The 27,968-nt window shown below is 43.6% G+C and overlaps 3 protein-coding genes across 6 annotated transcripts; 2 read left to right on the top strand and 1 right to left on the bottom strand.

Moving 5' to 3' along the window:
- The first annotated feature begins 49 nt into the window (after window positions 1-49).
- EBNA1BP2 (EBNA1 binding protein 2) lies at window positions 50-4,677 on the top strand. Its single transcript, XM_064720244.1, has 9 exons — window positions 50-174; window positions 258-341; window positions 591-748; window positions 1,511-1,634; window positions 2,687-2,776; window positions 3,003-3,078; window positions 3,345-3,435; window positions 3,734-3,914; window positions 4,263-4,677. The coding sequence occupies exons 1-9, from the start codon at window positions 94-96 to the stop codon at window positions 4,311-4,313; spliced, it is 936 nt and encodes a 311-aa protein (XP_064576314.1). The 5' UTR covers window positions 50-93; the 3' UTR covers window positions 4,314-4,677.
- A 66-nt stretch (window positions 4,678-4,743) lies between these two features.
- Window positions 4,744-7,891, bottom strand: CFAP144 (cilia and flagella associated protein 144). Its single transcript, XM_064720246.1, has 4 exons — window positions 7,738-7,891; window positions 6,973-7,032; window positions 6,043-6,146; window positions 4,744-5,014 (listed from the first exon to the last, which is right to left on the bottom strand). The coding sequence occupies exons 1-4, from the start codon at window positions 7,865-7,867 to the stop codon at window positions 4,892-4,894; spliced, it is 417 nt and encodes a 138-aa protein (XP_064576316.1). The 5' UTR covers window positions 7,868-7,891; the 3' UTR covers window positions 4,744-4,891.
- Window positions 7,892-8,040: 149 nt separating this feature from the next.
- On the top strand, window positions 8,041-15,993 carry PIF1 (PIF1 5'-to-3' DNA helicase). 4 transcript variants are annotated; one of them, XM_064719713.1, is made up of 12 exons: window positions 8,041-8,514; window positions 8,591-8,696; window positions 8,771-8,896; window positions 8,993-9,146; window positions 9,677-9,791; window positions 9,866-9,972; window positions 10,373-10,512; window positions 11,150-11,256; window positions 12,062-12,149; window positions 12,683-12,828; window positions 13,817-13,847; window positions 14,157-15,993. In XM_064719713.1, the coding sequence occupies exons 1-12, from the start codon at window positions 8,041-8,043 to the stop codon at window positions 14,183-14,185; spliced, it is 1,623 nt and encodes a 540-aa protein (XP_064575783.1). In that variant the 3' UTR covers window positions 14,186-15,993. The 4 variants fall into 4 exon arrangements, with proteins under 4 accessions (XP_064575783.1, XP_064575782.1, XP_064575780.1 ...); XM_064719712.1 differs by having other exon boundaries at window positions 13,817-13,900; XM_064719710.1 differs by having other exon boundaries at window positions 13,656-13,847.
- Window positions 15,994-27,968: the final 11,975 nt, after the last annotated feature.

Raw genomic sequence — 27,968 nt, 5'->3', positions numbered from 1 at the left:
TGCCGCGGCCGCCGTCGCCGTGGTGACCGCGGCCCCGGCGGCCCCGGAAGCGGCGGCGCACGCGGCCGGAAGCGGCGCGCGGGGACGGCAGCGATGGCGGCGGCGGTGGCGCGGCGTGGCTCCTTCTCGGACTCCGGCTCGGACTCGGAGGATTCCTCGCTCTCGGACTCAGAGGTGAGCCCGTGGCCGCCGTGGCGAGCCCGGTGGGGAAGGGCCGCCCGGTGCCGGCGGCGCGGACTGACCGAACCCTCTCACAGCTCCAGGAGGCCTTCGCGAAGGGCGCGCTGAAGCCGGGGCTCAACGTTGTGCTGGAGGAGCAGCCGAAGCGGCGCAATGACACGGTGAGCGGGAACGCGGGGACCGGGAAAAGCCCGGCCAGGGCCGCGGCCTCGGCATCGGGAGCGGGGCGCGGGGGGCTCGGCGGGGCCGCGGCCGGGGCCGGGCGGGTTCCGGCGCTCCGCGCTGCGGCGCGGGCTGCGGGTGTGCCCGGCGGCCCCAGGAGCAGCCCGCGGTGTCTCTCGGCAGCTGAGCCGGGCCAGCCGTGCGGATCGGTCGGTGCGCGGTTGTGCTGAGCTGGGCTCCTTTCGCAGGACGGCCTGAAGCAGTGCCTGGCCGAATTCAGGCAGCAGCTCGCATGGGTGGAAAGGCTGGACGTGACTCTGGGCCCGGTCGCAGACCCCGTTTCTCAGAATGCTTCTACGTCTGATGCTGTTGACCCTGAGAATGATTTTCAGAGAGAGATGAGTTTGTAAGTGTCAAAAAGACATTTCATTGTGTTGCTGCGTTTTTGGAGTTATGTTTCTTTCACCAGTGTGCTACAGACTGCTGCAGACTGCTACACTGGCTGTCACTGTGATACTCTCGGCCATGTTATTTTACATTCGATGGCTCTGAATGTTTTCCAAAACAACTACAAATTAGTGCTAGTATATTCAACTCCTGTGTGACTTAAAATGAATAATTTCTCTCTTCATAGCAGACCTCATCCTTTGCTGAGTTTGTTTCAAAAGCTCCTTGACGGCAGGACTAACGCTTTAACACAAGATACTGATTTTTCTTTGTGGGTTTGTTTTGGTGCTCCTACAGTTCTCTTGTTTTGCTTTGCCTTTTATATTCCAACATAAAACCTATAACTGGAAATAAGATAAATGTATATGCGCAAGACATAAATGTTAATGCTGTACTGTACCTAAGCTGCTTTCAGTAGCACTGAATGTTTTGCTAGACCAGACCAATGCTTGCTAGATCCCAGTGTCAGCCTGCTTGTGTGAGCAGTTTGTGTCAGCACTGTGAGGTGCCCAACAGGCAGTGACAGGGCTGGGGCAGTGAGAGGGCTGGGCAGTGACAGCTGGTGCAGTGACAGAGCCAGTGCAGTGGCAGGGCTGGGGCAGTGACAGGGCTGGGGCAGTGACAGCCAGTGCAGTGACAGGGCTGCTGCAGTGACAGCTGGTGCTGTGGCAGCTGGGGCAGTGACAGCTGGTGCAGTGAGTGGTGCTGTGCTCTCTCCCAGCTACCGGCAGGCACAGGCGGCTGTCCTGGAGGCCCTCCCTCGGCTCCGTAAGCTCCAAGTTCCCACAAGGAGGCCGGATGATTACTTTGCAGAGATGGCCAAATCAGACCAACAGATGCAGAAGGTACGTGCAGGGAATTGTTTTCTTTCCAGTGTAATGCGTGTTTTAGCATGGGGTAGGGTAGATGAAACTTTGTGACAGGAGATTTCTTTTTGTTTAGGTGGGGATTTTTATAACAGGTTGGATGATGAAGTAGAAAAACATGATTTATACTTTGTCCTGAATGTGTTCAATATTAAAAAGGGAGAATTTTTCTTAGTATGTGTATTAGTGGATGTAAAGTTACCTGTGTTTTTCCACTTTGTCATAAAATTTGCAGTTGACTGTGGCTTTAATGCAATCCTTTTTTTCCTATTTAAGTATCAACTTTTGTTTATTGTCAGTGTGTTCTGGTTTTCTATGATTTTAAATTGTATGTTATTGAATGAATCTGTTTTGGATAGGAAATTAGATAGATGTAGGAAATAAGTCTTTCACACATTTCCCTTTTGACTGTAGCCTTTGTTCAAAATTCAACTCTGTATTTTGGTTTAGATTTGGAAAAAAGTCTGCATTGTATAAGTTAAAGAAACATGGGCTGGAGTCTAGTTGAACATTTAATGTATCATTGGGTCACTGTTCTGCTTTCTGATGGAACCTTTCTGGATAAGCTGAAGAATGATAATTAGCTGGTACTAAGGCTTAAGTCAGTCCTGCACATTACTGTTCTCTTCTATTGCTGACTTCATTTGAAGAACAGTTTTTATCTCCTACTGGAGTCACTAGACTGAATCACTAAGATCTGTGTTGAAATCTGTAATTCTTCATAAGGCAGCATCCTTATAAAAATGTTTGTGAACAAGGAGGCAACAGAAAAAATGTTTTCTACAGGATTGTTGTCTTCTCTTCAGTGCTTTGCTTTTCATAATGACAAGAAAGAAACTATTAAGTCTTTTTCATACACCCACATGATACCCTCAGTTCCATTAGAGCCCATTGCAAGGCTTTTTCTTTTCTCTTGTGTGAGTTTTGTCTTTTTTAGTCAGAATTTGGCTATAGATCAGTACAGAAATGATAAAATTCTTTTTTTTTCTTTTGTGTTACTGATAAATTCTGTTTTTCTATTCCCTAATTAGATTCGACAGAAACTTAAGAGTAAACAGGAAGCAATGGAAAGGTCTGAGAAAGCCAAACAACTTCGTGCAATGAGAAAATATGGCAAGAAGGTGAGTAGCTACAAAAGGGACATGTGCAAAAGGATTTGGGACAAGAATTTGGAACCTGACTGGGGGGCTGGAAAAATGCAGCCACAAGAGTCTGGCTAAAACACACAGAAGCTGTCTAGTCTCCTGTCTAGCTGCTCTGAAGGAAAAAGAACAAAAGATAGGATACCTTAAAAAAAAGTATGGGACACTGCAAGGAACAACACTAACATTCTGCTTCTAATCTCAGGTGCAAGTTGAGGTTCTGCAGAGGAGACAGAAGGAGAAGAAAAATATGTTGAATGCAGTCAAGAAATACCAGAAAGGTAAAGTCAACCTGTCTAAGAGCACTAATGTGTAGGGGCAATCAATAGTGGTGTGTGAGCAGTGTAGGGCAGTGTGATGTGGTCACTGTGTCTGTAGTTCTGGGCCTTGAGGTTGGAAAGCTGCTGCTGTGCAGAATTGTGTGCCTGTGGCAGTGAAAAACCTCCCAAGCAGCTGTTCTTCAGTGAGGGTGACCTGTTGCTATCACATGCTTAGACTGAAAATTTGTCTTTCCTGAGATGCAGCTGTGATGTCTTCACTCTTGCAGGTCTGTCTGACAAGCTGGACTTTCTGGATGAAGAGCAGACATCATCTCAAGGGAATAAAAAAGGCACTGCAAGTCAACGGCCAAAGAAGGGGTGAGACCAGAAACGAGAGAGTTAAACACAGAATGTCTGATTTCTTAGGGGATAATTTTGGGGAACAACAAAACTGTTCTATTTAGTGTTAAAGTAAGTCCAAGGTGGTTTTCTGTCTCTAAAGAGAAGAAAACCATGGCCAAAATGGAGCAGAGAGTGAAATGTGATTTCTGCAATCTTTGTTAAGAGGGGAAAGGTTTATGATGGTTGATGGGATACCATGAGCATATATATGTGTGTCTTGAGAGCTTTCTGGAACAAGGAGTGTAGGCAGTGATGCTGGTTGTTTGTTTTTCAGGCCAAATGCCAAAAGACGATACAAAAATCAGAAGTTTGGTTTTGGTGGGAAGAAGAAGGGCTCCAAGTGGAACACAAAGGAGAGTTTTAATGACGTATCCAGCTTCCAGGCAAAAGTGGCTCACAACAAAGGCCCAGGAAAAGGAGGAAGAGGAGGAAAAGGAGGGAAAAAAGCTCTTAATGTAAGTAAAATGTTGCATGAAAACGATCCTGGTTGGCTTGGAAGCCAGGCCATGTCTGGCAGGGAGAGATGAGTGCATGATATGTGCCTCCAGCATCAGGAAGTGATGCCTGTCTTTGGGAGCTAAGCATAATTCAGTTACTAACAGAGTTGGGGACAGTGGTTTGGTATCAGCAGGAAAATCAGGAAGGGAGTTAAAAAGTGTTATTTGCTACCTGTGTGCCAAAACCTTCCTCTCCAGACGTTCTGACAAATACCCTCTCTTTGGTATCCTCCCCAAGCTATAGACCTAAAACAGAGATGGAGAACATAAAAAAAAAAATCCGAATCTGTCTTTTTTTTTTTGCAGAAGAGACCTGGAAAGAGAGCAAGGCAGAAAATGAAGAACCGAGCCCGCTAAGAGAACTGTGCTCCCCAGAGGGGTTCCTGTGTTTCTTTGTGTTGCAAGATGTGTTTCTGCTGTCATCTAGCAGTTAACTGTGGAGCAAGCTGGATGCTTTGCAGTGGCAAGGAAAAAAAGCCAGGGGAAACAGTGCCTTATCACTTAATTTTTTTCTTATTGTCTGTTTTGTTGAAGGATTGTTTTCTACTTAAACCTGTTTTGTGTGAATGCATTAAGTGGTTTGCACAGAACTATGTAACTCATGTTTAGCTGTTCAATGAATGGTGGCTGAAGTCTGCCCTTTGTTCCCTTCATTCTGTTGGTGACCTTGAGTTCTGGTTCATGTTGCCAATGTCAAAATAAGAAGTCTGAAGTTTTTTGAGATGTTAGAGTGGTTTTTTAGATTATCTGTGTAGATGGGTATTGGAACAGCAATGAGACAAATACAGAGCCTTACAGATAGGTTTATTTGTGACACTGTTGTCAGGTTGTAAATCTGGACAGATTGAAGTTCTCTTTTCTATTGTCTCTCACTAGAAATCTGCCAGACTTGCTAGATAACAAACAGGACCTAAGACATTAGATGTTGTTAACATCTATCTTTGGCTTTCCTCCTGGCCTTTAGGCATCTGTCCCCGCGGTGCAGGGTAGCCATTGATGGTAATCTCAGTTGTCTGGCGTGGGAAGTAGAATCTGGTATCACTGCGGTCAAAAGGAACCTGGCAAACAAGAATCACAAACAGTCATGGGCTTTTACTAAAATCAGTAGTAGGAGTCCCTCCTGGGCGAGTGATGTGTGGTGTTCCACTGCTGAGAAGTGTCCAAATGACAGAAGAGCAGGGTACCACTGTACTGTTCTCTGCTTTGTTATGGTCAGACCTGCCGAATAAGGAAAACTCAACAAATTAAACAACATCATCAGTTCTGACTCTAAGAATCAAACTTGCTTCCCTACACACAAGTTTAGTTGCCTCCACCCTGCCAGACTAATCCTACCAGCAGTTCCTTAATACCACAGAGCCCAGCTGGGATGTCTGTCTCCACTCTTGTCATTACTAACTACTTTACTTGATATATAATATGAAAAGTCAATGAAGACTGTCTTATTTTCTTATTTATCTTAGTTTTCTTTATAACAGGCCAAAATTTGCCTTTCCCAAAACGCTAATTGCAAAGTCAGTCATCATCACAGCTGTTTGCCAGATATGATTGATGTCTCAGCTTGTTAATCATATTTCTTCTCCTTCTGTTTATTCACACTTCCCCAGATGAATCCTCACTGGTGTATCTGCTTTGGGTATACTTACATGATTATTAATTTTCTGGTTCTGCTTGCAATTACTTTGAAAGATGCTGTGCAGCAGCACGTTTCATTTCACAGTACTTCAGTACATCACACTGCATTGCTCACTATGCCATTTCTCATGGCTGAGTGCTTTAATAAACAGCCCTGAGTACACCTGTGGCACTTGGCAGTGTGCTGCCACTGTCTCTGTAGATGTTTTGCAGCCAGGTTTCTCAGGGGAAGTGTACTGCTTCTCTGTTCACGAGTTGCTGCCAATGTGAAGAGTCCTCTTAGGTGTAAATTTTAAAAAGTTATTTTTTGTGAACAGCTCTGCTCATTCCCTGTAATTCTTGTTTTCCTTGTTTGTCACAAATTGTTTTCCTGCTTGAGTATTTTTCAGTGTGGCAGGCTTAACATCTCTGAATTCTGTAAAGGGCTGAGTCTTTAAAGCATCCTACTCACCAAAGGTTTTGTATTCCAGCCAATTACTTGGCTTTCAGTTTGTGGCTCTGAGTATTTCTCTCTTGGCACCACTGCTGCACGGTGAAGAAGTTTCAGGAATTCATCTGTTGTTTCAAAGAACGAGACACAAATACAAATGAAAGTGTGTTTAAAAACAGCCCCTGTGCTTCTGTGAATGATACTGTCAGAATGCAGGGTGACATTTTTACTCAAATATTTCCCAAGGAAGTTTCAAGATTTGCCTGACAGTACTATCCTGTAATTCTGTATCCCTGCCTACTGTACTGCAGCATCTTGCTTTTCCTACACCACATCTTGTACAAACGAGTGCTGCATGACAGCTCTTGACTTTCTCAGTTGCCTGAGACCTACAGCCTTTCTTTGGTTTGGTTGGCCAGCCTCCCCAGTCCTTCAATAGAGCAGCCAACCTTACCTGACCATTAAGGTTTTTAGACACAATTAGCATGTTGGAAATAAGGGAGCAGCTGCTATAAGGGCTCTTACCAGTACTCTAAAGTAAGACTGGGCAGTCATTTCAGCAGTTTAACTTGCATGGTGGTTGGGTAGAATCTGCAATGGCAGGCAACATGCTTCTAGGTCTCTTTGTTTTCCTGAGAGGTTTAGATTCTCAACCAAAATTTTATAGTATGACTATAAGGAATTTTATCTATTTTATAGTTAATATATATTTTAATTAAAAACAAAAATAAGAGTATAATTGCAAATGTGCTGAAAATGGAAAGTAATGAGAAAGAGCCTTAAAGTGGAAAAAAAACCTGCTTTACAAACAAAAATTATAAATGAGTTTAACTTATATGGTCACAGAGGTGTTTCCACACACATGCTATTTTAGACTGGTTACAATTACTAAATCTTATGTGTTAATAATTTTCTTATGTAGTTACCACAAGCTTTTCAGAGACTTCTTACCGTCTATGGGCTCCTGTATGTTCTCGTGCCAAGACATTGGCTTCCTAGAGACCATGTGGACTGCAGAGAAATGAGACAGGTGAATGACTTTAATGTGAATTTGGCATCACAGCCAAGTATAGAATATGTATGATTGAACTGCTTGTGCATAGAAGAAAATGAGTTAGAAATACTGATTAATGGCAACTTCTAGGAAGGGAAGAGCATTAACTGTACTAAAGGAGTTTCAATAGGATGCTTACCATATCGGAGTCCCACCCCAGCCAAGAGATGGCCTGCAGAGTGCCAAGTTTCAGGAAATCATTTTTCTTTGTTGATTTATTGAAAAACTTGGACCTGAAAGAATCTACTTACGTCACCTGCCTGTGCTAGCATAGACTGTGAATTAGCAGGTAGAAAGTGATCAGGACCTGAAGGAACAGGGTGTAGTGTTGGGGCCCTCTACCCCATCTTGGCTCTGTATTTACACCGAATTTGTAAATTCCACACCCTAAATAGTTGCCTCACTTGTACGTGGTTACTGAAGGCAACATTTAGGCAAGGGGGTCATGTCTCTGTTCTGTCTCTGAGTGTGCAAAAGGGAAGTGCTCCAGTTGCCCTTGCCAGCTTTACCCTCTCGCTGGCCGCTCTGCCAGCCTGGCTGTGGCTGCCTGTCCCTGAGCGCAGCTGAGCGCTGCGGGCCTGCCCGGCTCCCCACTCCCCTCACCGCTTGTTTTGCCCCCGGGGCTTTACTCCGATTCCCTGTGGCTGGCCGGGAGGCCTCACCGGGATGCGCGGGGTTCACAGTGTACTGGGTAAAGAGCAGCTGCCAGCGGCGCTCCTTCTTGGCCCGCTCCGCCCGGAGGAGGTTCTGCCGCGCGTCCGGCGGGTCCCGCTCTCCGCGGCGAGCGGCCATGCCCGCGCCGCTGCCCCGGCAACGCCGCGTGCTGCCGCCGAGGCCGCCGATTGGCCCGCGCGGCGCCCCGCCTCGCGCCCCGCCCTTCCCGCCTCCTATTGGCCGCCGAGTTAAAGCCCCCGGCGCTGATTGGCGGCGGTGCACGCGGCGCGTTTGAACGGCCGGCGGGGCTGATGGAGGCGGCGGAGCTGCGCTGCACGGCGGCCGTGGAGCAGCCGCTGCCGGGGGGCCTCGCCCCGCGCCGCCGCCTGATGCGGAACGCGACCGTGCTGCTGGGCCGCAACGAGCTGCGCCAGCCCGTGCTGCGCGTGGCCGGCGGCAGCGGCGCGGCGGCGGCCGTGCTGAGCTTCGTGCTGGCCGGGGACGCCGTGAGGCTCTTCACGCGGTTCGCGGGCGAGGGGCGGGCGGCGGTGCGGGTGGGGCCGGACGGCGCCCAGGTGCTGCTGTCCGACTGCCCCCCGGACGCGCTGCGCCGCTTCCTCCGCCTCCTGCGCCTCAAGGTGTCCGCCGGGCCGCGGGACGCGCCGCGCCGCCCCCGCCTGCTGGAGCGGCCGCCGCCGTCCTTCTCCGTGATCAGCCCGGTGCAGGAGCGGGACCTGCTGGGCGGCCACGGCCGCGGCCAAGAGCGGGGGCAGCGCCCGGCGGAGGTGAGTGCCGGGGCTCGGGGCCAGCCCCGGGGAGCGGGCCTGCCCAGCCTCACAGCGCGCCCCCCCTGTCCCGCAGGTGCCCCGCGCGGAGAGGCGGCCCCCGGCGAGGCTCTCGGCGGAGCAGGAGGCGGTGCTGGGCGCCGTGCGGAGCGGCAAGAGCATCTTCTTCACCGGCTCTGCAGGTGAGCGTCCCGGCCACTCTCGTCGGCTCCCCGGGGAAAGTCCTGCCCATTGACCTGTTGCTTTTCTCTCGAAGGGACTGGGAAATCGTTCCTGCTGAAGAGGATCTTGGGCTCCCTCCCTCCCAACATCACCTACGCTACAGCCAGCACGGGAGTGGCGGCTTGTCACATCGGTGGCACTACTCTACACGCCTTTGCAGGTGATGGCCTGCCCGACAGCGAGGGGCTGGGAGCTCTTACTGCCTTCCCAAAGAATCGGGAGCATCCTAAAGCTTTGCTTTTTTGTCCTGTGGCAGGGATCGGCTCTGGGAAGGCACCGCTGGAACAGTGCATTCAGCTGGCAGAGAGGCCAGGGGTGCGCCAGCACTGGCTGGCCTGCCAGCACTTAATTATTGATGAGATCTCAATGGTGGATGGCAAGTTCTTTGACAAGCTGGAAGCAGTAGCAAGGTGAGCAATTGTCAGGTCAAACTAGCAGAAATTAATTTCTCTAAACTTCCAGCCTGCTACCATTCTTTCATTTTGTGAATGGACACAAGGCAGCTGCTGGTACAGGACTGTAAGGAGTCATGAAATCATAGCATCTGGGTCGATCTTTACCATGAGATAGGTTTTGGTCATGTCCGCTCCTCACTCATAGCTGTGGCTGTTTGGGTTGTTCTCTCCATCTCCTGAGCTGAGTCCAGAATATACAGCTCCGTCCCAAAAGGTCTCTCTTGGCAGAGAGAAGTAGCTGTAGTATAACAGCCACTAAAGAACCAAGACCAGTATTGACCTCTGGGCTAGGTAAGCAAAGAAAATTTAATGTCTTGTACTAGCACTGCTTAATTATTTGAGCTCTTCTGAGGCAGCTGGGGATAAACATCTTTCACTGCAGGTTGTCTAGGTTTGAATATACTGACAGATTAAGAAGTAGTTTTTGGGACTGACTGTATCCAGATTCTGAGGGACATTCAAAACTTCTCTTCTATCCCTTTTAGGGCCGTCAGAAAACGGGATGAGCCTTTTGGAGGAATTCAGCTAATTATCTGTGGGGATTTCTTACAGCTACCCCCAGTCCGCAAGGCAAATGAAGAAACCAAGTTCTGCTTCCAGGTGCAAAACTGTTCCTAAACTGATTCTCATACTTCAAGTCTGCCTCTTTCTTAACAAGAGAATGATTTTTCCAGGCAAAAAGTTGGAGGAAATGCATCCACATAAACATGGAGCTGACTGAAGTGCGGAGACAGACTGACAAGACCTTTGTCTCAATCCTGAGTGCAATCCGTTTAGGCAGGTGAGGAGAAACTCATCTCTCTTTGTAATCCTTGCTCCCCACTGATGGAGAAAAAGGAAAAAGCAGTTTTTCACTTTTCTGTACCCTGTCAGGAATGTGTGGCTGTGGACAAAAGCTATAAATGCTTTAGTTAACATAGATAGGTTTCATATATGCTGCTCTAGTAAGGAAGGACACTTCCTGGGGTCCCTGTGCAATTTCTGTGAATTAATTCAAAGGCTCCTGAGCTGGCAGGGCTGGGGCACACACTGGCTCTGCTCTCTCACTTTATGCAGGTGTCCTTCTCTGTCCTCTCTGGAGGCCTGTGGCTTGCACAGACTGATCTAGCTGTGTGAGGTTACTGCTGCTCAAACCTGTCCCTGATCACTTTAAAGAAGAATTCCCTTTTCCTGGCTACCAGGTGCACAGAGGAGGTTACCAGACAGCTGATGCAGACAGCTGCTCACAAGTCTGAGCGTGATGGAATCCTGGCTACGAGGCTGTGCACCCATAAAGATGATGTAGAAATAACCAATGAGAGACGCTTGCAACAGCTCCCAGGTGAACTCGGTGGAGGAAACTGCTGGCTCTGGGGCTGAGCTCTGTGTGGTTGCAGTGGAGGTACTGGGGTGGGACCAGTGTTCTGTCATCACAGCAGCACCAGTCCAAGCTCTGTGTGTTGGAGTTGAGGTGTCTGAGGGAAAAAAATTCAGTTTTTTGTTTAAAAAGCCACAATGTCACTGGTTTGTAAGAAACAGCAAGCTCATTGCTTGCCTCCACACCCCTACTTTTTCTTTCTATAGCATCTTAGAAAGGCCATGCTCTATCCAGCCATGGCTTGAATTAAAGTCTATTTAAATTTTGTCTCCCTTGCTGGCCCTTGGATTCTTCCTTAGTCTGCTTTGGAGATCTGCTGTTGTAGTGAGGGAGACTGCTCAAAATGCTGTCTTCTCAGTTCTTAGTCACTGCTGACCTTTCATTCCTGTGCCTTTTCATGCTCTGGAAGTTAGATAGGGAAGAGAGGCAATAGTGATCTCTCTGTTGTTAGATGTGGCTAGGTTTGTGTGAGGATGTCCTAGCAGCAGAGCAGAATGGATGTTAAAAAAGGAATTGCTGTTAGAAATAAATGCTGAACCTCCTGAAATGCTGTGTAGAGTATGTTCAACAGTTGTAAGTTCTGTCTTTCTTTCCTTAACAGGAGAAGTGCATGTGTTTGAGGCTTTGGACAGTGACCCAATGCTGGTGAAGTTAATTGATGCTCAGTGTCCTGTGGGTGGTAGAGTTGAGCTAAAGCTTGGAGCTCAGGTAAGTGTGTGTGCATACATGTGCGATAGAACAGAACAAATGGCATAAGAAAAATGGAGGAATATCAGAGAAATGTACAGAGTAGATTAATATATAGAATGCAATTCAGTCTAGAATGACTATGCCAAGCCAACAGAAGACTCTGTCCCAGTCTCTGTATCTTTTCTGCTTAGAGTCTTATCCAGACAGAAGATGAGTTCAGGTCCATGTCCTGAGGACAGTGGTGATTGCTGTGACTTGGACAGACATGACATGCTGTGACTTGGTCCAGTCAAATTTAGAAGCTTTCCAGTAACAGAGAGCATAAGCAGTCCTTGCCTGCAGTCTCAGCTCCAGGTACAGCAGCCCTCCCCACCTGTAAAGGTAGGGCACAGCTGGCCACATTTGCTGGACTGGGCATCTAGCTCTGAGCTGGGGCTGTCAGAATGGAAAGGATGTGGGATTGTACTTAGTAGCACTGTTGGCTTTGAAAACTTGTTCCTTTGCTGTTCCCAGAATCTCTACATGCATAGGCTGGTAATGCCTGGTGAAGGGGAAACTGTTCCCTGGATCTGAGCTCACAGCTGTGGATAGAAATAGCTCAAGTAAAGTGTTCAGTGCTGTAAAACGATGTAGTTAGGAATCCTAGGAAGGAAAGGCTATGAAATAATTCCAATCAAATGGGAGATGGTGCTGCAATAGGCAGGATAGGACGATTTGGCCAAATCAGCCTGATGTGCTTCTGCTTCCTGGCAAGAGGTTTAGCTGCAGGTAGCTGAACAGTCTGTAGAAGCAGTGCATTGAAGATATTTCTTTTTCTCTGTAGGTGATGTTAGCAAAGAACCTTGATGTGTCTCAAGGGCTGGTGAATGGGGCACGAGGTGTTGTTGTAGGGTTTGAAAGTGAACAGAGGGGTGAGTAAGCCTTTTGATCTTTTGTTGAAGGACGTGGGAAAATAACAAAACAGTGTGTAATTGGTGGCTGATGACTTCTTAATTTGTTTACAGCTTGGTAATAATTTGAGGGAAAGCAGAGAGATCTCTGCAAGCTTGGGTCTCTCACAAGCTGTGATGTCATGCACTGCATCAGCTACAGCTATCTGTAGGCCTCTTGTGTTCTGTATTCTGTATGTAAATGTGTGTGCTCATTTGAATTTCCTGTTTGTTCTGCTGAAGCAAGTTTTTATTAATTTTTGTTTGTTTTTCTCAAAGAATAATGTTCTGCTACCTGCAAAATGTATTTTTCTCTGCACCTCAACTGGTAAAATACCTGCCTTTAATTCATCTGCTTAAGTAGATGTCAAACATCATTTCAGGACATGCTGTTAACTGTCTGTGGATTTAGGTTTGGTTTAGGCAGAAAAAAAGGCGTTCTTTAGGTGCTGACATCCTGGCTATTGAGTGTCAGGAATACATCCCTGTTTTTTTTCCTGCTCCCATTCCCACAGGGCTGCCTAAGGTGAGGTTTCTCTGTGGGGTCACACAGCTCATAAAGATGGAGAAATGGGTCATCAAAGGACCATCAGGAGTTCATCTGAGTCGTCAGCAATTACCTTTAAAATTGGCATGGGCCATTTCCATTCACAAGAGTCAGGTGGGTGTGGTTGTACAGCTGTCTATAGACCTTTACACCATTACAAACCTTATTTCCTGGGTGAGCTTGTATTGCTGGTGAAACAGGAGGGAAAGCTGAAAGGCCCTTGCTGGGGGGAACTCCAGAATATGTGTCTAGCTGCAGAAAGTGGGGCTGTCAGTGCTGCTGGGGTTTCCCTAAGGGCATTGCCATCTGCAGAATTGGAGCTGGGCTATACAGCAGCATTATTTATCACTGTGGGCTGATGGGAATAGTGCTCCCCTGAAAGCACTGGGGACCTGAGCTCTGCAGTGTCACCGAGGAGGCTGCTGGAGCCACAGCTGCGCTCTTTGGGCTGGACTCACCCTTTGGTGGTGTGCAGTGGGGATTTTTTTCAATATAACTTTCAATGTAACAGTGTAATATTTTAAAAGTTCGTTTCTTTCCATAAGACTTCATACTTGATAAAGACTGGTCTTGGAGACTTGTGACCTGAGTTTATTCCTGTGCCACAGTTTAAGCTAGGCCATGCTGTGAATTCTGCTGCACGTGGGACAACTACTAAGAGTGAAACCAGCAGGATTTCTGTCCCTGCTATGTTGATTAGATGAGATATATGGAGTTTCACACAGCAAGAGACTCACTGGAGTTAGTTAATGGATCCTACTGTCTACTAGAAATTTCCTGACAGTGGAAAAATGCCTTTGCTTTCTGCTGATACTCTTTTTTTAAAATCAAAACCTTTTCCCAAAGACGATACCTTGGACAGACTCCCAGGTTAGGTTAGTGCTGCTGCATCCCAATGCTGCTTGTTTGCTGTGTAAGCCAGCCCTCTGTGCCTTTGGCAGGGCATGTCTCTGGACTGTGTGGAGATCTCCCTGTCCCGTGTCTTTGAGAGCGGCCAGGCCTACGTGGCCCTGTCCCGCGCCCGGAGCCTCGCGGGGCTCCGAGTCCTGGATTTCGACCCCAAAGCAGTGAGAGCTGACCCTGCTGTGCTGCACTTCTACAGGCACCTGAGGCACCACCAGCTTCCAGCCCAGGTAAAGGAAAATCCCACACAGCAAAGCTGCCCTGTGCCACCAGGATGAGAGAGGTGGGCACCAAGATGTTTGTTTTTCTTCCTAAGCCAGATCAACATCTTCACAGGAGAGATGGAACTGCAGGGAGGGCATGTAGCAGGGCAGCTCTTGGTGGCAAAATACCCCTGTAGTGTTGGGGTTGTGTAACACTACCTGGTCCTTTGGGTGAAAGGATGGGTTGGGATCCTTTGATCCTCCTCTTGCAGTAAGGAATTAAGGAGAAGTGGGCACAAAATAAATTTCTGGTATTTTTTTTCTTTCTCCTCAAAGCATTCATTACACACCTATTCAGATACTGATGAGAAGGAGAACTGGAAATACAACTGAGAATGCTCTTCTAGTTTCTGTGAGGTGTCAGCTCAGCCTGCTGAGATGCAGCAATCTTGCTGTGTATATTTGATAACACAAAGTCAAAGGAGATTTTTTGGATGTTCATTCAGCTGACTCTGGATATGTAGAACTATCCCCGTCTCACATCTCTGGAATTTGGAAGGCTTCTGCAGACTCCTCCGAGCCCCCAGCCCTGAGTACTCCTGTGTCACAAATGCAACTCCAGCAAACAAAATGACTGAACAAGGACGTGCCTGAGGGACATTTCTACGGTTTTAGCCTGTCTGAGGGACCCGCCTACCATTCTCTCCTGCCTGCTAATTGTATTTTATTATCTGCACATATAGACTGAGGCCTGTGTGCCTTTATTCAAGTATACCACTGTTGAGAGACAGAAAGTGTGTCCTCTTTGCTTGGATGGATTGCTCACAGGAGCTGCTGACACAAGGGAAAGCAGTGCTAAATAGCTGGAATACTTGATTTGCCTGCAAGAGAAGAGCTGTTCTTGCTGCCTGACACCAGGAGTCTGCATAACTTCTTCCACAAGCAGAACTGTCAAGAGTTGCACATTGCCTGTTATGCTGATAATAGCATTTTTATTAGTCTGTTGCATACAATGAGGTGATTTTTCTTCTTAACCTTTTGAGATGAGCTGGCACTATTTAAAAATAGGAGGAAGTCCTACATCTTATACCCATAATTATGGAACTATAAGAACTGTGAAGATTCATTACCCCATGAGCAAGAAGGGGGTCAGAGGAGATGAGCGCTGGTGGGACTCCTCTTGTTTAAACACATGAGGCCCATTCAGATGGGAGTTTCTCCTGGAAAAAATGTCTGACTAATAAGGTGGAACTTGAGTGTGCAATAGAGGAATGGCTAATGGTGAAGTGTGCTGTAACTTCACTAGTTTCAGCAGAAGCAGAGATTAGCAGAACTAATGTACTGTCTTCTTAATAAAGGAGAAGCTTTGGTCTTTAGCTTTAAGCAAAGTGCTAAAATACAAAGTAACTTGCATTTCTAAAAATGTTTTACATATGGGAATAGCGTGAAATAACATCCATCTGGAACTTGTCTCTTGCAGGGGAATTCTCTAAAAAAGCCTTTGCAGTGTAAACAAATTGAAGGCCATTTCTTGGCAGCTGCTCTCCTTAAGGCCAGGAAAGGATGTTGGCTAGCCAGTGGTTAACATAACAGAAAACAGACTTCAATAGGATTTCAAGATGTATTTTTTAAGTAATTTTTTTGTTTTCTTTTGGGTTTCTTTGTTTGTTTTGATTTTTTTTTCTGGGCTTCAGAAGGTAGAGTCTTGGAGGAAGCAGTAGTATAAGATAGAAGTGTGACTATTATTCAGAGAGGTCCTTAATGTATCAGCACATTGTTTCTTCAAAGAAGTTTGATGGGGAGTGGATGGAAGTACCTGGAGGTGGAGCTGGAGCACATGGAAGCAAATCCCAAAGCTTGTGCTTGGCCAGGGGGCTGGTTTCAGTTGGCACTCTTGTAGATTTTTAAAGATGAGATGCTGCAGTATAATCAGGGATTTATGTTGCATTGGACTTTAAAGTGTGGGACCTGAAATGCCCAGAATGCTAAAGTGAGTTTTACTATTGGGATAGGCAGCTATGAAGAATATGCCAGGCAAGTCCAGTCATTGACAATAAATTGATTTATTGATGGATTATGTAAGAGCAATAAGGCAGGTTCAAATCCTTTAATAACTCTTAAAAAATTCCTGTACCTCTGTAATTGCAAAACAATTCAGTGTAAGACTGGTGATTATGTGCAATGCAAATAAACTTTTAATTATGATCTTGTGCAGTGACTCACTTAACTACAGCTTTCATGGACTTAGGGACTGAAATCTACGCAGTTGTATGGCAGGGGTGGGTTGGTGCCAATTTGAGATAAAATGCTAAACAGAACTTAAAGATGAAAAGGCTAATATTTCATTTAGTATTAAATCTATGTGAAATATTGTGGATACATTGTCAGTGATGGAACTGTGGAAGCAGAATCACTGTGGCTTTTGAAGGGCTGGCAGCTGCTGTGAGGCCAAAAGGTGTCCATCTGTGTAAACTCCGGGTGTTCTCACTTCCAGCTAGAGCAGATATATGGATGGGTGCTGAGTTTGAAAGCTGCTGTTTGAATCCTAAAAGAAGCAGTTAGGACAAATCTGAGCTGACAGGCTCTGTCATGGCTCCCCTTGGGTTGGGATTATGATGAGGCCTTTTTAAAACTGAATAATGCTTTCCTACATGAGCAAAAAAAATCTTGTCATACAATAAATATCCCTTCTTCCATATTAATTTTTCTTACAGAGGTACTATCTAGAGCTAGAACTCAGTACACCACCATGGGATTTAAAAAAACAGCAAAACAACAAAACCACAACTTATAATTTAAGCCTTTAAACATCTGCCTTAACTGCAGCTATTATTAAGTGAATTAAACTAAGAGTTTGATTCATAATTGGTATTTCTGTTACCACAAAGTACAGCCATTCTCATTTCAAATACATTAAACCATAAGAAACTGCTTTATACCAGCTAAAGCTCTGTAATACATTTATGTGTTATTGGAAGCATAATTCACAAACAGAGTGTTATTAAAACCTTACCAGCTTCCAGTTTAAGTCTTTGTATGGTGATTTAACACCCTTCCTATTCTTTATGTGACATTTTCATTATAATTAAACAAATATGTGTCCTCAGCCTGTGCCCACAAGTCCTGTGAGCACAGGAAAGGCAGCAAGAGTCCTGTTGATTTGGATGCTGTAATAAGATTGTGTCCAGGAATTAGACCTTCATATCCAGGATTGCTCTGAATAGATTAAAAAATGCTACCCTTAAGTAATAGAAATACAGTACATTATTGGTTGTGCTATGAATGCTAATAATGTCATTTTTTCTTGTAGCTATTCCAAGTTTCTCATTTTATATTAGGCCACTCCGTGACATGTAATTGTCTTCTGCTGTTAAATCTAAGCCGTTCTATTATTAGCATGAGAAAAGACCTGAATTGCTAGAGATTGCATTTAGATGTGTAAAATTTCTATTTTGCTGTTTCCTATATAACTATTTTATGCTTGTTACTATTAAAAATCATAAGATGTTGTATGGAATATTTTAGCTGAGCTACTGACTAGTATATAATTTATGAAATCTGGTTATAGAGGCAAAATAAGTTGATAGGAAGTCTAAGAGTAGTTTTTCACTTATAATTATTGAATGCTGCACGATTTTATTTTTTTTTCTTTTAAATTTGTTATGGTGTTGATACAGGGGGCTGTCAGATGTGACAAGGAATGTATGAGATCCCTCCGGGGTGGCAGCTCTGTAGGCACCAACAGCTTCCTAACTGGTACCACATGTGAGCAACTGGGTTCCAAGGTAGTACATGCTTTTACTAAATTGTTTATTACAATATTTCTGCAATGACAGCTATGATAAAGACGTCTCTGACAGAAATTCAAGATTTTTAATTGAGGTTTTTGAAAATTATTATATGGACTTCATTGGGGCTTTTTTTCCCCCTCTTTTTTCTCAAAATATGTGTTTTTTGTCAACAGACAGGTGAATGTGTACGGGAACCACACCTTCCATCTATTGCTTCTTAAGCCACTGGGCTGTATATCAGTTTTCTGTAGGACACTTAATTTGTGTTTTTTGAATTACTATAAACACCCTGAGAATTACAGGGGGATTTGCACAGACTTCCAGTTGGAGGTTAGCAGTTGGTCCAGGTCTTCAGATTTCGGATTCTCTTTTGTTTACTGAAAGGTCTGTGATTCCCTCTAATTAAATGTCAGGTTAGAAAGGGTACAACTTATTTGAAGACAATGCCAGACATTAAATTAAAAACATAAGTAAAACTTCTTAAGTTTATTCCAGTAGATAATAATTCAGAAAAACAAGGCATCACATATCTTTTTGTATTTCCAAGTGAAGGCTGGACAAACTTATTGAATGTAACAAATCAAATATGAAAAACATTGATGTGAATTAATGAGAATAACTTGGACTAAAAAGCAACTTCTAAAGGTTGTGGTTTATCTGAGAGTATGTAGCGACCAGCCAGTTTTTAAGTGTTTTGATAAGAAAATTCCAGAGAAATTACCTTTGTGTTGGATTAATAGGACACCTTGCAATAAAATATTTGACCATAACAACACCAGGTTCTTTCAACTGACACTTGGAATTACAAAGTAAATTTTAAAACCAGATCTTGAATCTTGAGCAATGTACTAGTAATTCATTGCCAGAATGCCAATGCATAATGCAGGGGGATGTTACCAGATCTAATCTTATAATAAAGAAGGAAGCTTTAATAATAAAGAAGGAAGCTCTGAAATTGTTTGAGTTTTACCCAAACAATTTCCTCTCCAGATGAGAGAGACCTTGCAATAACCTTAACCCTTTTACGTGTGATGGTAGCAAGCTATGGTTATTTTAACATAAAATCCCCACTGAAAATAGAACACATCAGATGATTCAGTCAGGTCAGAATGACAAACTTTCATAAAATCTTGTCCTTTTGTCTTCATTAGCCATAATTATTGCTGTCAGTTTTAACTTTGGGACAAATACTACGTCTTACTTTTGTTTTAAAAATAAAATATAAAAATGGCTCTGTAGAAAGAATTTAAAGTTCATGTTCAAGATACAGTAATATTTTTGACAGATTGCTGTGAAGTCTTGTGTGCTCTCGGATCTCAAAAAAGTACAAGGTCAAAAATATTGTTTGTGATGCCCTATATATTTTAACAGAAATATTGTCAAAACAAATTATAATCAGGTTTTGACACTTGTCCTGAAAGTGTCAAGGCCTCCATAAAATATAATACCTCAGAAGCTCCAGGCAAAAACTCCTAAGTGTGATATTCATTCAATTACTCTGTAAAGCGTAGATCATCTTGCAGTGCTCAGTTTTGGGGTCAGGACACTAATATGAGAAAGAGGCCCTTAATAGCCTTTGCTATGGATTTCATGAGATGTTCTTGGAAAAAAAATAATGGGGAAAACCCCCCAACTAAACAGAAAAAACCCAACCTCTGCAAAAAACCAGATTCAGCACTGTACCAAGCTCTAACAGCTCCAAGCAGGGTGCTGGGAGTGGGATATCAAGCTGAGGTGAAAATTATGTCCAAAACTGAAGATGAAGAGGGCACACAGCATCTAAGAACTCTGTTTAGAGCCAGAGGAATGGAATCATTAGGAATATGTCCAGATCAAGGCGTGCAAGGGAGGTAAATTTAGAATAGTTACCAAGTATTTTTCCAGATTCAATAACGCCTGTGTGTCCGTGGGATAGTTAAGAGATCCAATATGGTCCATAAGTGGCTGAAAGAGCAGGGGGAGGCACAAGATCATCCTCTAGCATCTTTGGTGTCGCTGTGGAATGGCCAGAAGTATAAAAATGAGGTGATGATGTGAGGAAGCAGGGGCAGGAGCAGGGCCCAGGCAAGGGCCGTTCAGCAGCACTTGCAGTGCTGTGCACAGAAAGGAAATCAGCTCCAGTTCCAAAGGAGCGGCTGGCTGCTCCCTGCTGCAGAGGAGTTTGTCAGCTCACCTGGGGGCAGCAGATGGACAGCCTGTTCAGAAGCCATTAGGAAGCATTATGGTGAAGTTGGTGCTGGGGGCAGACAAATGACTCCAGCCCTTATCAGAATCATCCCAGTCCATGAGGAGATGGTGGGGAGCTCTGAAAAGAAGTTGTGGCTAGGGGCACATACACTGCACATGTGGACAAGTGTTGGAACAGTAGAAAACCTAGCAACATGTTTCAGTTTATATTTTTTGACTCACATGAATTATGTTTTGCTGTGATGGACTCATTGAAGTGGGGCAAGTGGGTGGAGAAGGCATTTCTAGGACATCTTATAGATGACAAAAAGATGTGCTATATGTAAGTATATCAAATACATAGGATGATGATGTGTCCACAGGCTGGTTATATACAAATAGATTTCATCCCAAACAAGTGGAAAAAGACACAAAACCCCCTGTAAATCTTACCAAAAGGGAATGTATTTTATTTCCAGAGCTCAGTGAAACATATTTTGTCTTTACCTCTCATCTTGCTCTCACTGAAAATATTTGCTAGAAATCACATGTGAATTTTCTGCTTAGCATGCTGAAAGGGGAGGAAACTGCTATATATCTCCTTTTCCCCCCCTTTATCTAGACTTTGGCTGGGAGTTCCTTATTTCAAAGGGAATTTACTTGTGCTAAACCCCTAAATGTGTATGCTTTCTATAGTGAAATGAAAGCTACATTTTTTCTAGTATTTATTTTGCATGCTTTCCAATAACTGAGGGGGAAAATGCTACCTAACACATATTTGAATGGAAAATGCTGCTCAGGAAATAGACTACAAGCCAGCTCTTTGTGTGAAGGGAAGTTGGTCTGATGTTACTAAACACTAAAGTAAATAGCCCCTGTTCAGTTCACTTTTTTAGAAGTATGGGATTGTTTCCTCCCTCTAAAATATGCAGTTTCATTAAAGAGAAGATAATTGACAATAAAAGCAGGGGAAGAGTGTGCATTCTGATCTTAAATGCTACGTAAGTGATATAACATCAGAAGAAAACTGCATTGCCTACTTAGCAGGCTGGAAGCTGCTCTTATTTTCTATCAAACAAGATTTTCAAAAATCACTTTACAGCTTTTAAGTGGTATGCAGGCTTAATTGTTTCCTTATGCTCCATTCTGCAAATATACTAAACGATAACAACCAATTAGCTGTTGGCGCGCCAGACGGTTTCTTTATGTGGAATGCCTGCTGTGTCTTAATTTTTGCCTTGAATAGGTATTTTCACAGGGCTAATTAATAATATTTTACAGTCTCAGTATAATCCCAACTAAACATTTAGATACTTAGTCCCATGACTGCCTCTTGGAGCTCTTGTGCCAAGGGGTTCCTCCATAACCTGTCAGGGAATGTGACATGCACCTGGGCAAGTGCAGATGCCAGTGTGAGACAAGTCCTGTGGAATGCCTGAAGGATGCCATAAATACTGCATGCCATGCAAATTCTGTTGACAGAGATATCCAAGGGAGGGTGAAATTCCGATCTGGCTGTCTGGAGGACTTTGTATGGAAATGAACCACTGGTAGTGCTCTAGGAATTGCCATATTCCATCAGAACATCAAGTCTGATTTCCTGCCCTCAGCTATGCCTGCTGTTTTATAAGCTGGTTATGCAGAGAATGAAGGACCACCCTTCTACAAGTATGCCAATCTACATCACTCAGAAAGCAGCTACACTTGTTCAGGGATGAGGAGTAGACTCCTTGTTGATTTTTTTCCGGAGCTTCTTCCCTGAAAGTACAGTATCCTCAAAACATGTATACACTGACATGGCTACAACAGGTCTAATTAATACACTTTAAAACAAACAAATTCTGCAAATATTTTGTGTCCAGTTTCTCTTGACTGCAAGTGGTAGAACTTTTTACCTGATCCATCTTATCTGATATTTTCCCTGTACAACAGATGAGGAAAAGCATAAATTCCTCACATTTCTTGTTCAAGTGTATCAGTTAAAACCCTTTCCTTAAGTTGCTTAAGGAAACTGGTGCTTAGAAAGACATACATTTTCTTGAGTGTGGCTGGTCTTCAGTTTGAACAGCAGTCCAAGCTCCTGGGCAAGGTGGATCAGGCTTGTTGGGACTGCAGCTGGAAGCCTGGATGCACGGAGTAAATTGTGTTAGCTTCATTCTCGTCAGACATAGCCATTATTTAGACATTTAGTTTGGATATTTCAAGCTAAGCAAGTGTAGTCTCAGTGTATTTCATCAATTTGCTGATTAGGTTTTATGCCAAGTGTGACTGTTATGGGTAAATGACATTAAACATCCCCTGTGGGCCTCAGTGGGAGCTTTGCACAAGGGTTTGCACTCAGCTTTATAATACACCATAAAAAGGAGCCACATGCAAACTTTAATGGCACTATTATGTTCTTCTTGATCCTAGAGAAACCTGTTAATTCCAAGAAGAATATAGAAGAATATTCTTCTATACATTCTGCTATTTATTCAGAATAATAAATACTGCTATTTATTTTCACTGCTATTTATCTTCTAATTATTCCTCTTCCTTCAATTTCTTACAGGGAAAATTGAGGACATGTAGGACCTATAGTCCATTTTATCCAAATCTGTGTCAAAGCCTGTGAGAAGCTGTATACAGATTTGTGGGTATATATTTAAGAGGCCATCAGAATACACTTTTTATTTCCTTGCAGTTTTCACTAACAGCTGTTGGAAAACAGTTATAGCCAGAGAAAATATGGAAAGATGTGAAACTTAGGGCACACTAAATGCGACGCTGATTAAATTCATAGCAAGATAATTTCCTGTTCAGCAAAGCTTGCTCAGCCAGCCAAGAAAAAACAAGACAGATACCCAACCTGCCTTTATTTTCAGTGCTCAAATCTTGTGCATTTCATCCTTAAGGTTCAACAGTATGTTTACACTAAAGCTTTAGTTGGATCTGTATTATTGAAAGCCTGTCCTGGAGAGAAGTTCACAACACATTACCACAGAAATCACCCCTGGCAGTGGAACCTGAATGCTGCTTAATTGCATAAATATAGGCAAAACTCAAGGCATCTACAGGCTGCAGCAGGGGTGGCTCAAAATAACATATTCACAAATTGCTCAGCTCTGACAACAACTGATAATAAGCATTAATGCATAACACAGCAAAGAAATTATAGACATTTATATCCATCTCCTCTCCACAAAGAGCCATAAATGTTGTTCTTTCAAAATGTGTTACTGCCATTGGTGAGACTCGACTTGACATTGATGTGACGAGATAAACTGTTTAATTGGGGTTTTAGCATGCCAGCAATGTACTTATCACAGTATTTGGCATTCAGTGACTAGGGAGCCATGAGAGATTATCTTTCCTGAAGAACTAGAAAACAGCACCTCCTTTCTATGTGCTGTCCTCCAAGCCTCTTCTGAATATCCTATTTACCTTCTGGAATCACCTTGTTTTCCTCTGTGTCCAGTTTCCAAGGGGAAGCTTATCTTGGAGTTGTTCTCCCAGGTTAAATGCATTGCCTCCATCTATTTCTCTAGACAGATGAAAGCCTCTATTATCTAAAGGTGTTTGAGGCTGTGTTAACTTGTGTTTTTTCTCCCTCTGCAGTACATTGCAGTTGCCTTGTGAATGCAGGCAATCAGGGTGGCTTTAGGAGTTTATTGTTTGGAAGATTTATGGTGTGGATCACACTGAAAGAAAATAAAAAGAAGAAAACAGAAAAGAAAATCTTCATGTGGATGTCCAGTGATTCTCACAGGTTCTGGGAGCATCCTTCTTTCCAGATGTAGATATATCAACTTTTGTTATAAGTGATAGGACAGGTGGAGACACTTTTATCTTAAAAATATTGGATGAGCTACAAACTAGTTTTCTCTCCCAGTTTTATGTTTTACATCCAACAGAATGAGGCTTTTTTTACTGCTACATACTGCTGTGGTCCAGTTTACTCAGGCTCCCTCTGCATTTCTAGAGGCAGAAAAAATTGATCACAATCAAGAAACTGCAGCAGGGCACAGGTGAAGGCATTATCCACTGTTTCATGGTCTTGAGGATGAGGAAGGGCAAAGTTAAAAAAAGGTCAGCATTGAATCTTTCCAGCTTGACAAAACAATCTGAAATACTTTGCTTCATTTTCATGTTTGTGGATGTCATTTATCCAATCCAGAGCCTGCAGTTTGACACAAGTGGGAATTTACAAACCCAAAGCACTTGTAGCATGTTCCTGGTGTACTCAATTCCTCCTGTCTTTACCAAAACCACAAAGCTTTAGTCACGTTTCCTTTTTGGTTGGAAGGGGGAAAGAGTAGAGTGTGACATAGTTTTAATATATAACTATATAATGAATATCACTAGGATCATCTTGATAGAGCTGTAGCTGTCAGTGGGTGAGGCAATTACTAAATGAGGGCATAAAAATACCCTTGAATCAAGATTCTGCAATAAAATGTCGTATTTATGGGTGCTAGAGTGAATATATTTTGTAGTAAAATACGATTTATTATATTTATGCAGATTTGGAAACTGCTGAACAGCTGGGCAGACAAGTCACAGGGCTGTGTGTGTATCTGCTTGTGCTTTATCTTCTGCAGGAATACAAGAATTCCTACACCAACCATTTGCAGAGATGGGTTCTATCAGTTGGAGGACATAATAGCCTTCCTTTAGGCACACCCATCAAGCATCTGTCCAGCAGTCACCTTAAAAACTCAGCTACTGCAACACCACTTTTTCCTCTCCACAGATGTTTTTTACCCCCAGATTATTAGAGTGCTGAGTTCTATGCCTTTCTGAGGAGTGGGACATAGATCAGATTATTTTGTTGGCTTCAACTTGTTTTTCCAAAATGCTTGACTCTTACTGACAGTCATTGTCATCCATACTTTGATCCCACAGGTTGTCTTTCTGTGGCTCTTTAAATCAAAGAGCCTGATCTTCTGCTGTGCTGATCTCCTCCCATGGCACTTGGCTGCAGCTGGCACTGGGAGCACTCAGCACTACTGTAAATTAGTCTCCAAGTGTGTAACTGGTAGCATGTGTTCTTCCTGAGCACTGGCTCACTTCAGCTGAGCTGCTGCTTTAGTAGCTTTGAACTTAATCTTAAATCACTGAAGAACAATTAATTTCCTTTTGGAGTTAATGATTGTATGGGAAAATCCTTGTCTTGTGAGAGACAAAGGGAAAGGTTGTGCTGAGTTTGTGTTTTAAACTCTGTTTGCATGATGTCATGCACTGCTCACTAGTATCTGTACAGGTTCACTGAATTTTAATTCACGGGACTACTGGAATTGTAATCTTCTTCATCCTATGTTTTCCTAACACATCCTGTTAGGCTGATCACCACCTCATATGACCTGCAACCTAAGGCTGACAAAGACAATTTCTACATCATATTGGCTTAAATGCATAACTGCTTATGGGAACAAAAATCAGTGATTTTCTGCAGTGCACAGACCTAACACATCAAGATTGCTTCTGCAGTTCTGTGGTCACACAGTTTGCAACCTATTTAACCTCACCATCTCTAGGGCTGAGCTTCCTGAGCCTGATATGCAAGATTCCCCAGAAAGTTCCCATTTTGCTTTGAGAAATCTCTTCTTTGCTGTTTAAGGCACTGAACCTTTGCCTCTGCTCAGGTTGGCAGCTGGTGGCAGTCAGGAGTGCTGGCTGCAGGTATTTGTGCTTGCTCCCAGAACACAGCACTGTGTTACCAGCCTGCCCAGCTCTCATCAGCAAAGCTGCTCAGAGCTGTGCCAGCTGAGCCTGTTTGTCTCACCTGCATTCCACTGCCCCATTGTTTCTGCAGGAGTCACTTGTTTTGGCATGCTACAGACTGCAGTATTTCAATCACGCTGCACACAGGATGGTAACTAATGGGATTTCACATTCTTTCACTAAGGTGCTGCTGAAACAGGATGGCCACAGCAAAATGGCTGTGGGGCAACTGTTTGTAGCTATATAAAAGGGATGCTGGGATGCACAATGGCTGCAATGATTGCCTGCTTAGCATTCACCAACACAATTCATCCTGACAGCAACTCTGTCCCGTGGCCAAGGCAGGTTAAACGATGCTGCAAACACTGCTCAGAGAGAGAGATGGCACTGTGGTCCTCCAGCTGGGACTGCCAGCAAGGACAAACCCTCTGTAGAAGCTGGGGGAAGAAAAGCAATGTTTAATTGCCAACTCATCCTTTGTATTTATCTATTTCACCTGGGAGCAGTGCCTTCTAATGGAACAAAGATATTTTCAGAACAGAATAAAACCAGCATGGACATGAATAGCTAAAAGGTGGGTTGAGGTTCCAATACCATAGAAACATATTAGAGGGGGCAGAAATTGAGCATTTTTTTTTAGTCCCCCGCCCCCCATCCTTTATTTGCACTAGAAGAGCTTTCCACTATTGTATTATGTGGTCTGTGATTATCTGTTGAAAGAAAAGGCTACAGAACACCTCAGTCACAACCTAAAATCACCACCAATTACAGTGGTCATGCTATTTCTTGTTCTCCATTACTGCTTGTGATAGTAAATAAGAACTTGGCACTTCCAAAGAATTTTAACATCATTTATATGTTATAAACACAATTAATTAAACTTCCTCAGGAAAAACATCTGTGTCTTTTGCCTCCCACATCTTTCCCTTTTGCAGTCAAGTTTCCAGCTCTGCAGATCTGGGGAACAATTTGTATGAAAGGATTTGGGAGAGATTCTCTGACATAGCAGATACAACTGGCAAGAAGGGCAAGAAAAGAGATTGTTGATTTTTTCCATTTGGCTATTCAGTTGATCAAGATAAGGGAAGTTAGGGATTACTTGGTTGTATGAGTGACTCTACAGTGATTTGCTCTGGGTGGCTTTGTGGTTAAGAACAGCATTCATCACTGCAAATGCAGCTCCAGTCCCTGTCTGCAGGAGGAACTGAGGAGCTTTGCTTTATCAGTCCTAAACAAGTTCATAGAGCACATTTTCCTCCTGTGTGGTTGGAGTATCTTTCCAGAGAGACATGTGAGGGAGGGAAAGGGGTGGCCTTGCCAGGTGCAACAAAATTGTTTTTAATAAACTTGGACAGTTTATGAACTGGAAGAGTTTCTCATGGTCTCTGTAAGTGGTCAGCTAATGGCAGTATCAGCATCGTTTGATTGCTTAAATTAGATCCCAACTGTCCACCTTGGTTTTATAGCATCTACTTTAAAAAGAAATTAAATGTGAAATAAGATACCAAGTGGAGTCCCAGCAGTAAGCTACAAGTGGGGATCAATTTGAGCTGTGTAATCTAACATGAAGGAAAGAAGGAGCCAACACACACCAAGAGAGCCAGGGAAAGGAAGCAAAAGGAACCTGACTGGAGAAAGTGACACAAATGAGTTGTTTGTGCCAAATAATCAGATTAACTAATTGCTGTATTCTATGCAGCAGGTATAAAACCCATGTGGCAAATCTTCTTTTATTAATAAAAAGTTTGAATGGAAACTTAATAATAGCTGTGCATATGGATTGATGTGTTTCTAGTTTTTGTCTTTAAACAGAACATTTTAAAGTATCTCTCAAAAACAGTATTAATGACTCGTGTGCAGAATATGCAAGCAACATTTAAAGTGTTTTCTCTGGCAGTGTCTTCTGCAGCCACACTTCAGAGGGTATAAACCTTTAGGTATGAAATGCTGCCTTCTGTTTTCCTTCTGTTTTTTTTTTTTTTTTCTCCCCAAGAACTGAGAATATTTTTGACTAATCAGAAATGAGTTTTTGTGCTCTCCAAGCAACCTGCAATATCAGTTATTTGCACAGCCTTAGTCTTACTGTGTGTCATCTGCTGCTGTGTGTTCTCAGGAAGACACAGTTCTTGGGTGTGCTGGAACATTTCCAAGCAGCATAAGTGGTAGCTTATATCAGTTTGATTCTGTGATTTACAAAATCAGCATAAAGATGGAAGCAAATCTATTTTCTATTTGTTTCACATAACAGTGTTTTACCATGCTTCATCTGACATAGAATAATCCTTGTAACACATTCTGAGTAGGATAGAGAAAGGATGTTCTAAAAGAAAGGGGAAAATGTGTTCTTAAAGGGGAAAGCACATCTGAAGAGACTGAAAGGCCAATAAATAGTTGAAGCCTTTTCCTTTACCTTTCTCCAGAGATTTTGCAAATATATTTTGACAGAATACAGTTGTCAACACTGTAAAACATAGAATGCTTGTACCAT

The sequence above is a fragment of the Zonotrichia leucophrys genome, chromosome 8, assembly GCF_028769735.1.
Source record: "Zonotrichia leucophrys gambelii isolate GWCS_2022_RI chromosome 8, RI_Zleu_2.0, whole genome shotgun sequence".
NCBI lineage: Eukaryota > Metazoa > Chordata > Aves > Passeriformes > Passerellidae > Zonotrichia > Zonotrichia leucophrys.
The sequence above is the reverse complement of the archived record's forward strand: the minus strand, read 5'-3'. Positions and strand labels throughout refer to the sequence as shown.

Bases quoted from the DNA above. Each gene is read 5' to 3' on its own strand.
- EBNA1BP2 (XM_064720244.1), top strand. From the start codon at position 94: ATGGCGGCGGCGGTGGCGCGGCGTGGCTCCTTCTCGGACTCCGGCTCG. The intron at 749-1,510 runs GTAAGTGTCAAA...GCTCTCTCCCAG, and splicing joins TTTCAGAGAGAGATGAGTTT to CTACCGGCAGGCACAGGCGG. The intron at 3,079-3,344 runs GTAAAGTCAACC...TCACTCTTGCAG, and splicing joins AGTCAAGAAATACCAGAAAG to GTCTGTCTGACAAGCTGGAC.
- CFAP144 (XM_064720246.1), bottom strand. From the start codon at position 7,867: ATGGCCGCTCGCCGCGGAGAGCGGGACCCGCCGGACGCGCGGCAGAAC. The intron at 7,033-7,737 runs GTGAGGCCTCCC...ATTTCTCTGCAG, and splicing joins TGTGAACCCCGCGCATCCCG to TCCACATGGTCTCTAGGAAG. The intron at 5,015-6,042 runs GTGAGTAGGATG...CTTGTTTGCCAG, and splicing joins GCTGGAATACAAAACCTTTG to GTTCCTTTTGACCGCAGTGA.
- PIF1 (XM_064719710.1), top strand. From the start codon at position 8,041: ATGGAGGCGGCGGAGCTGCGCTGCACGGCGGCCGTGGAGCAGCCGCTG. The intron at 8,897-8,992 runs GTGATGGCCTGC...GTCCTGTGGCAG, and splicing joins TACTCTACACGCCTTTGCAG to GGATCGGCTCTGGGAAGGCA. The intron at 10,513-11,149 runs GTGAACTCGGTG...TTTCCTTAACAG, and splicing joins ACGCTTGCAACAGCTCCCAG to GAGAAGTGCATGTGTTTGAG.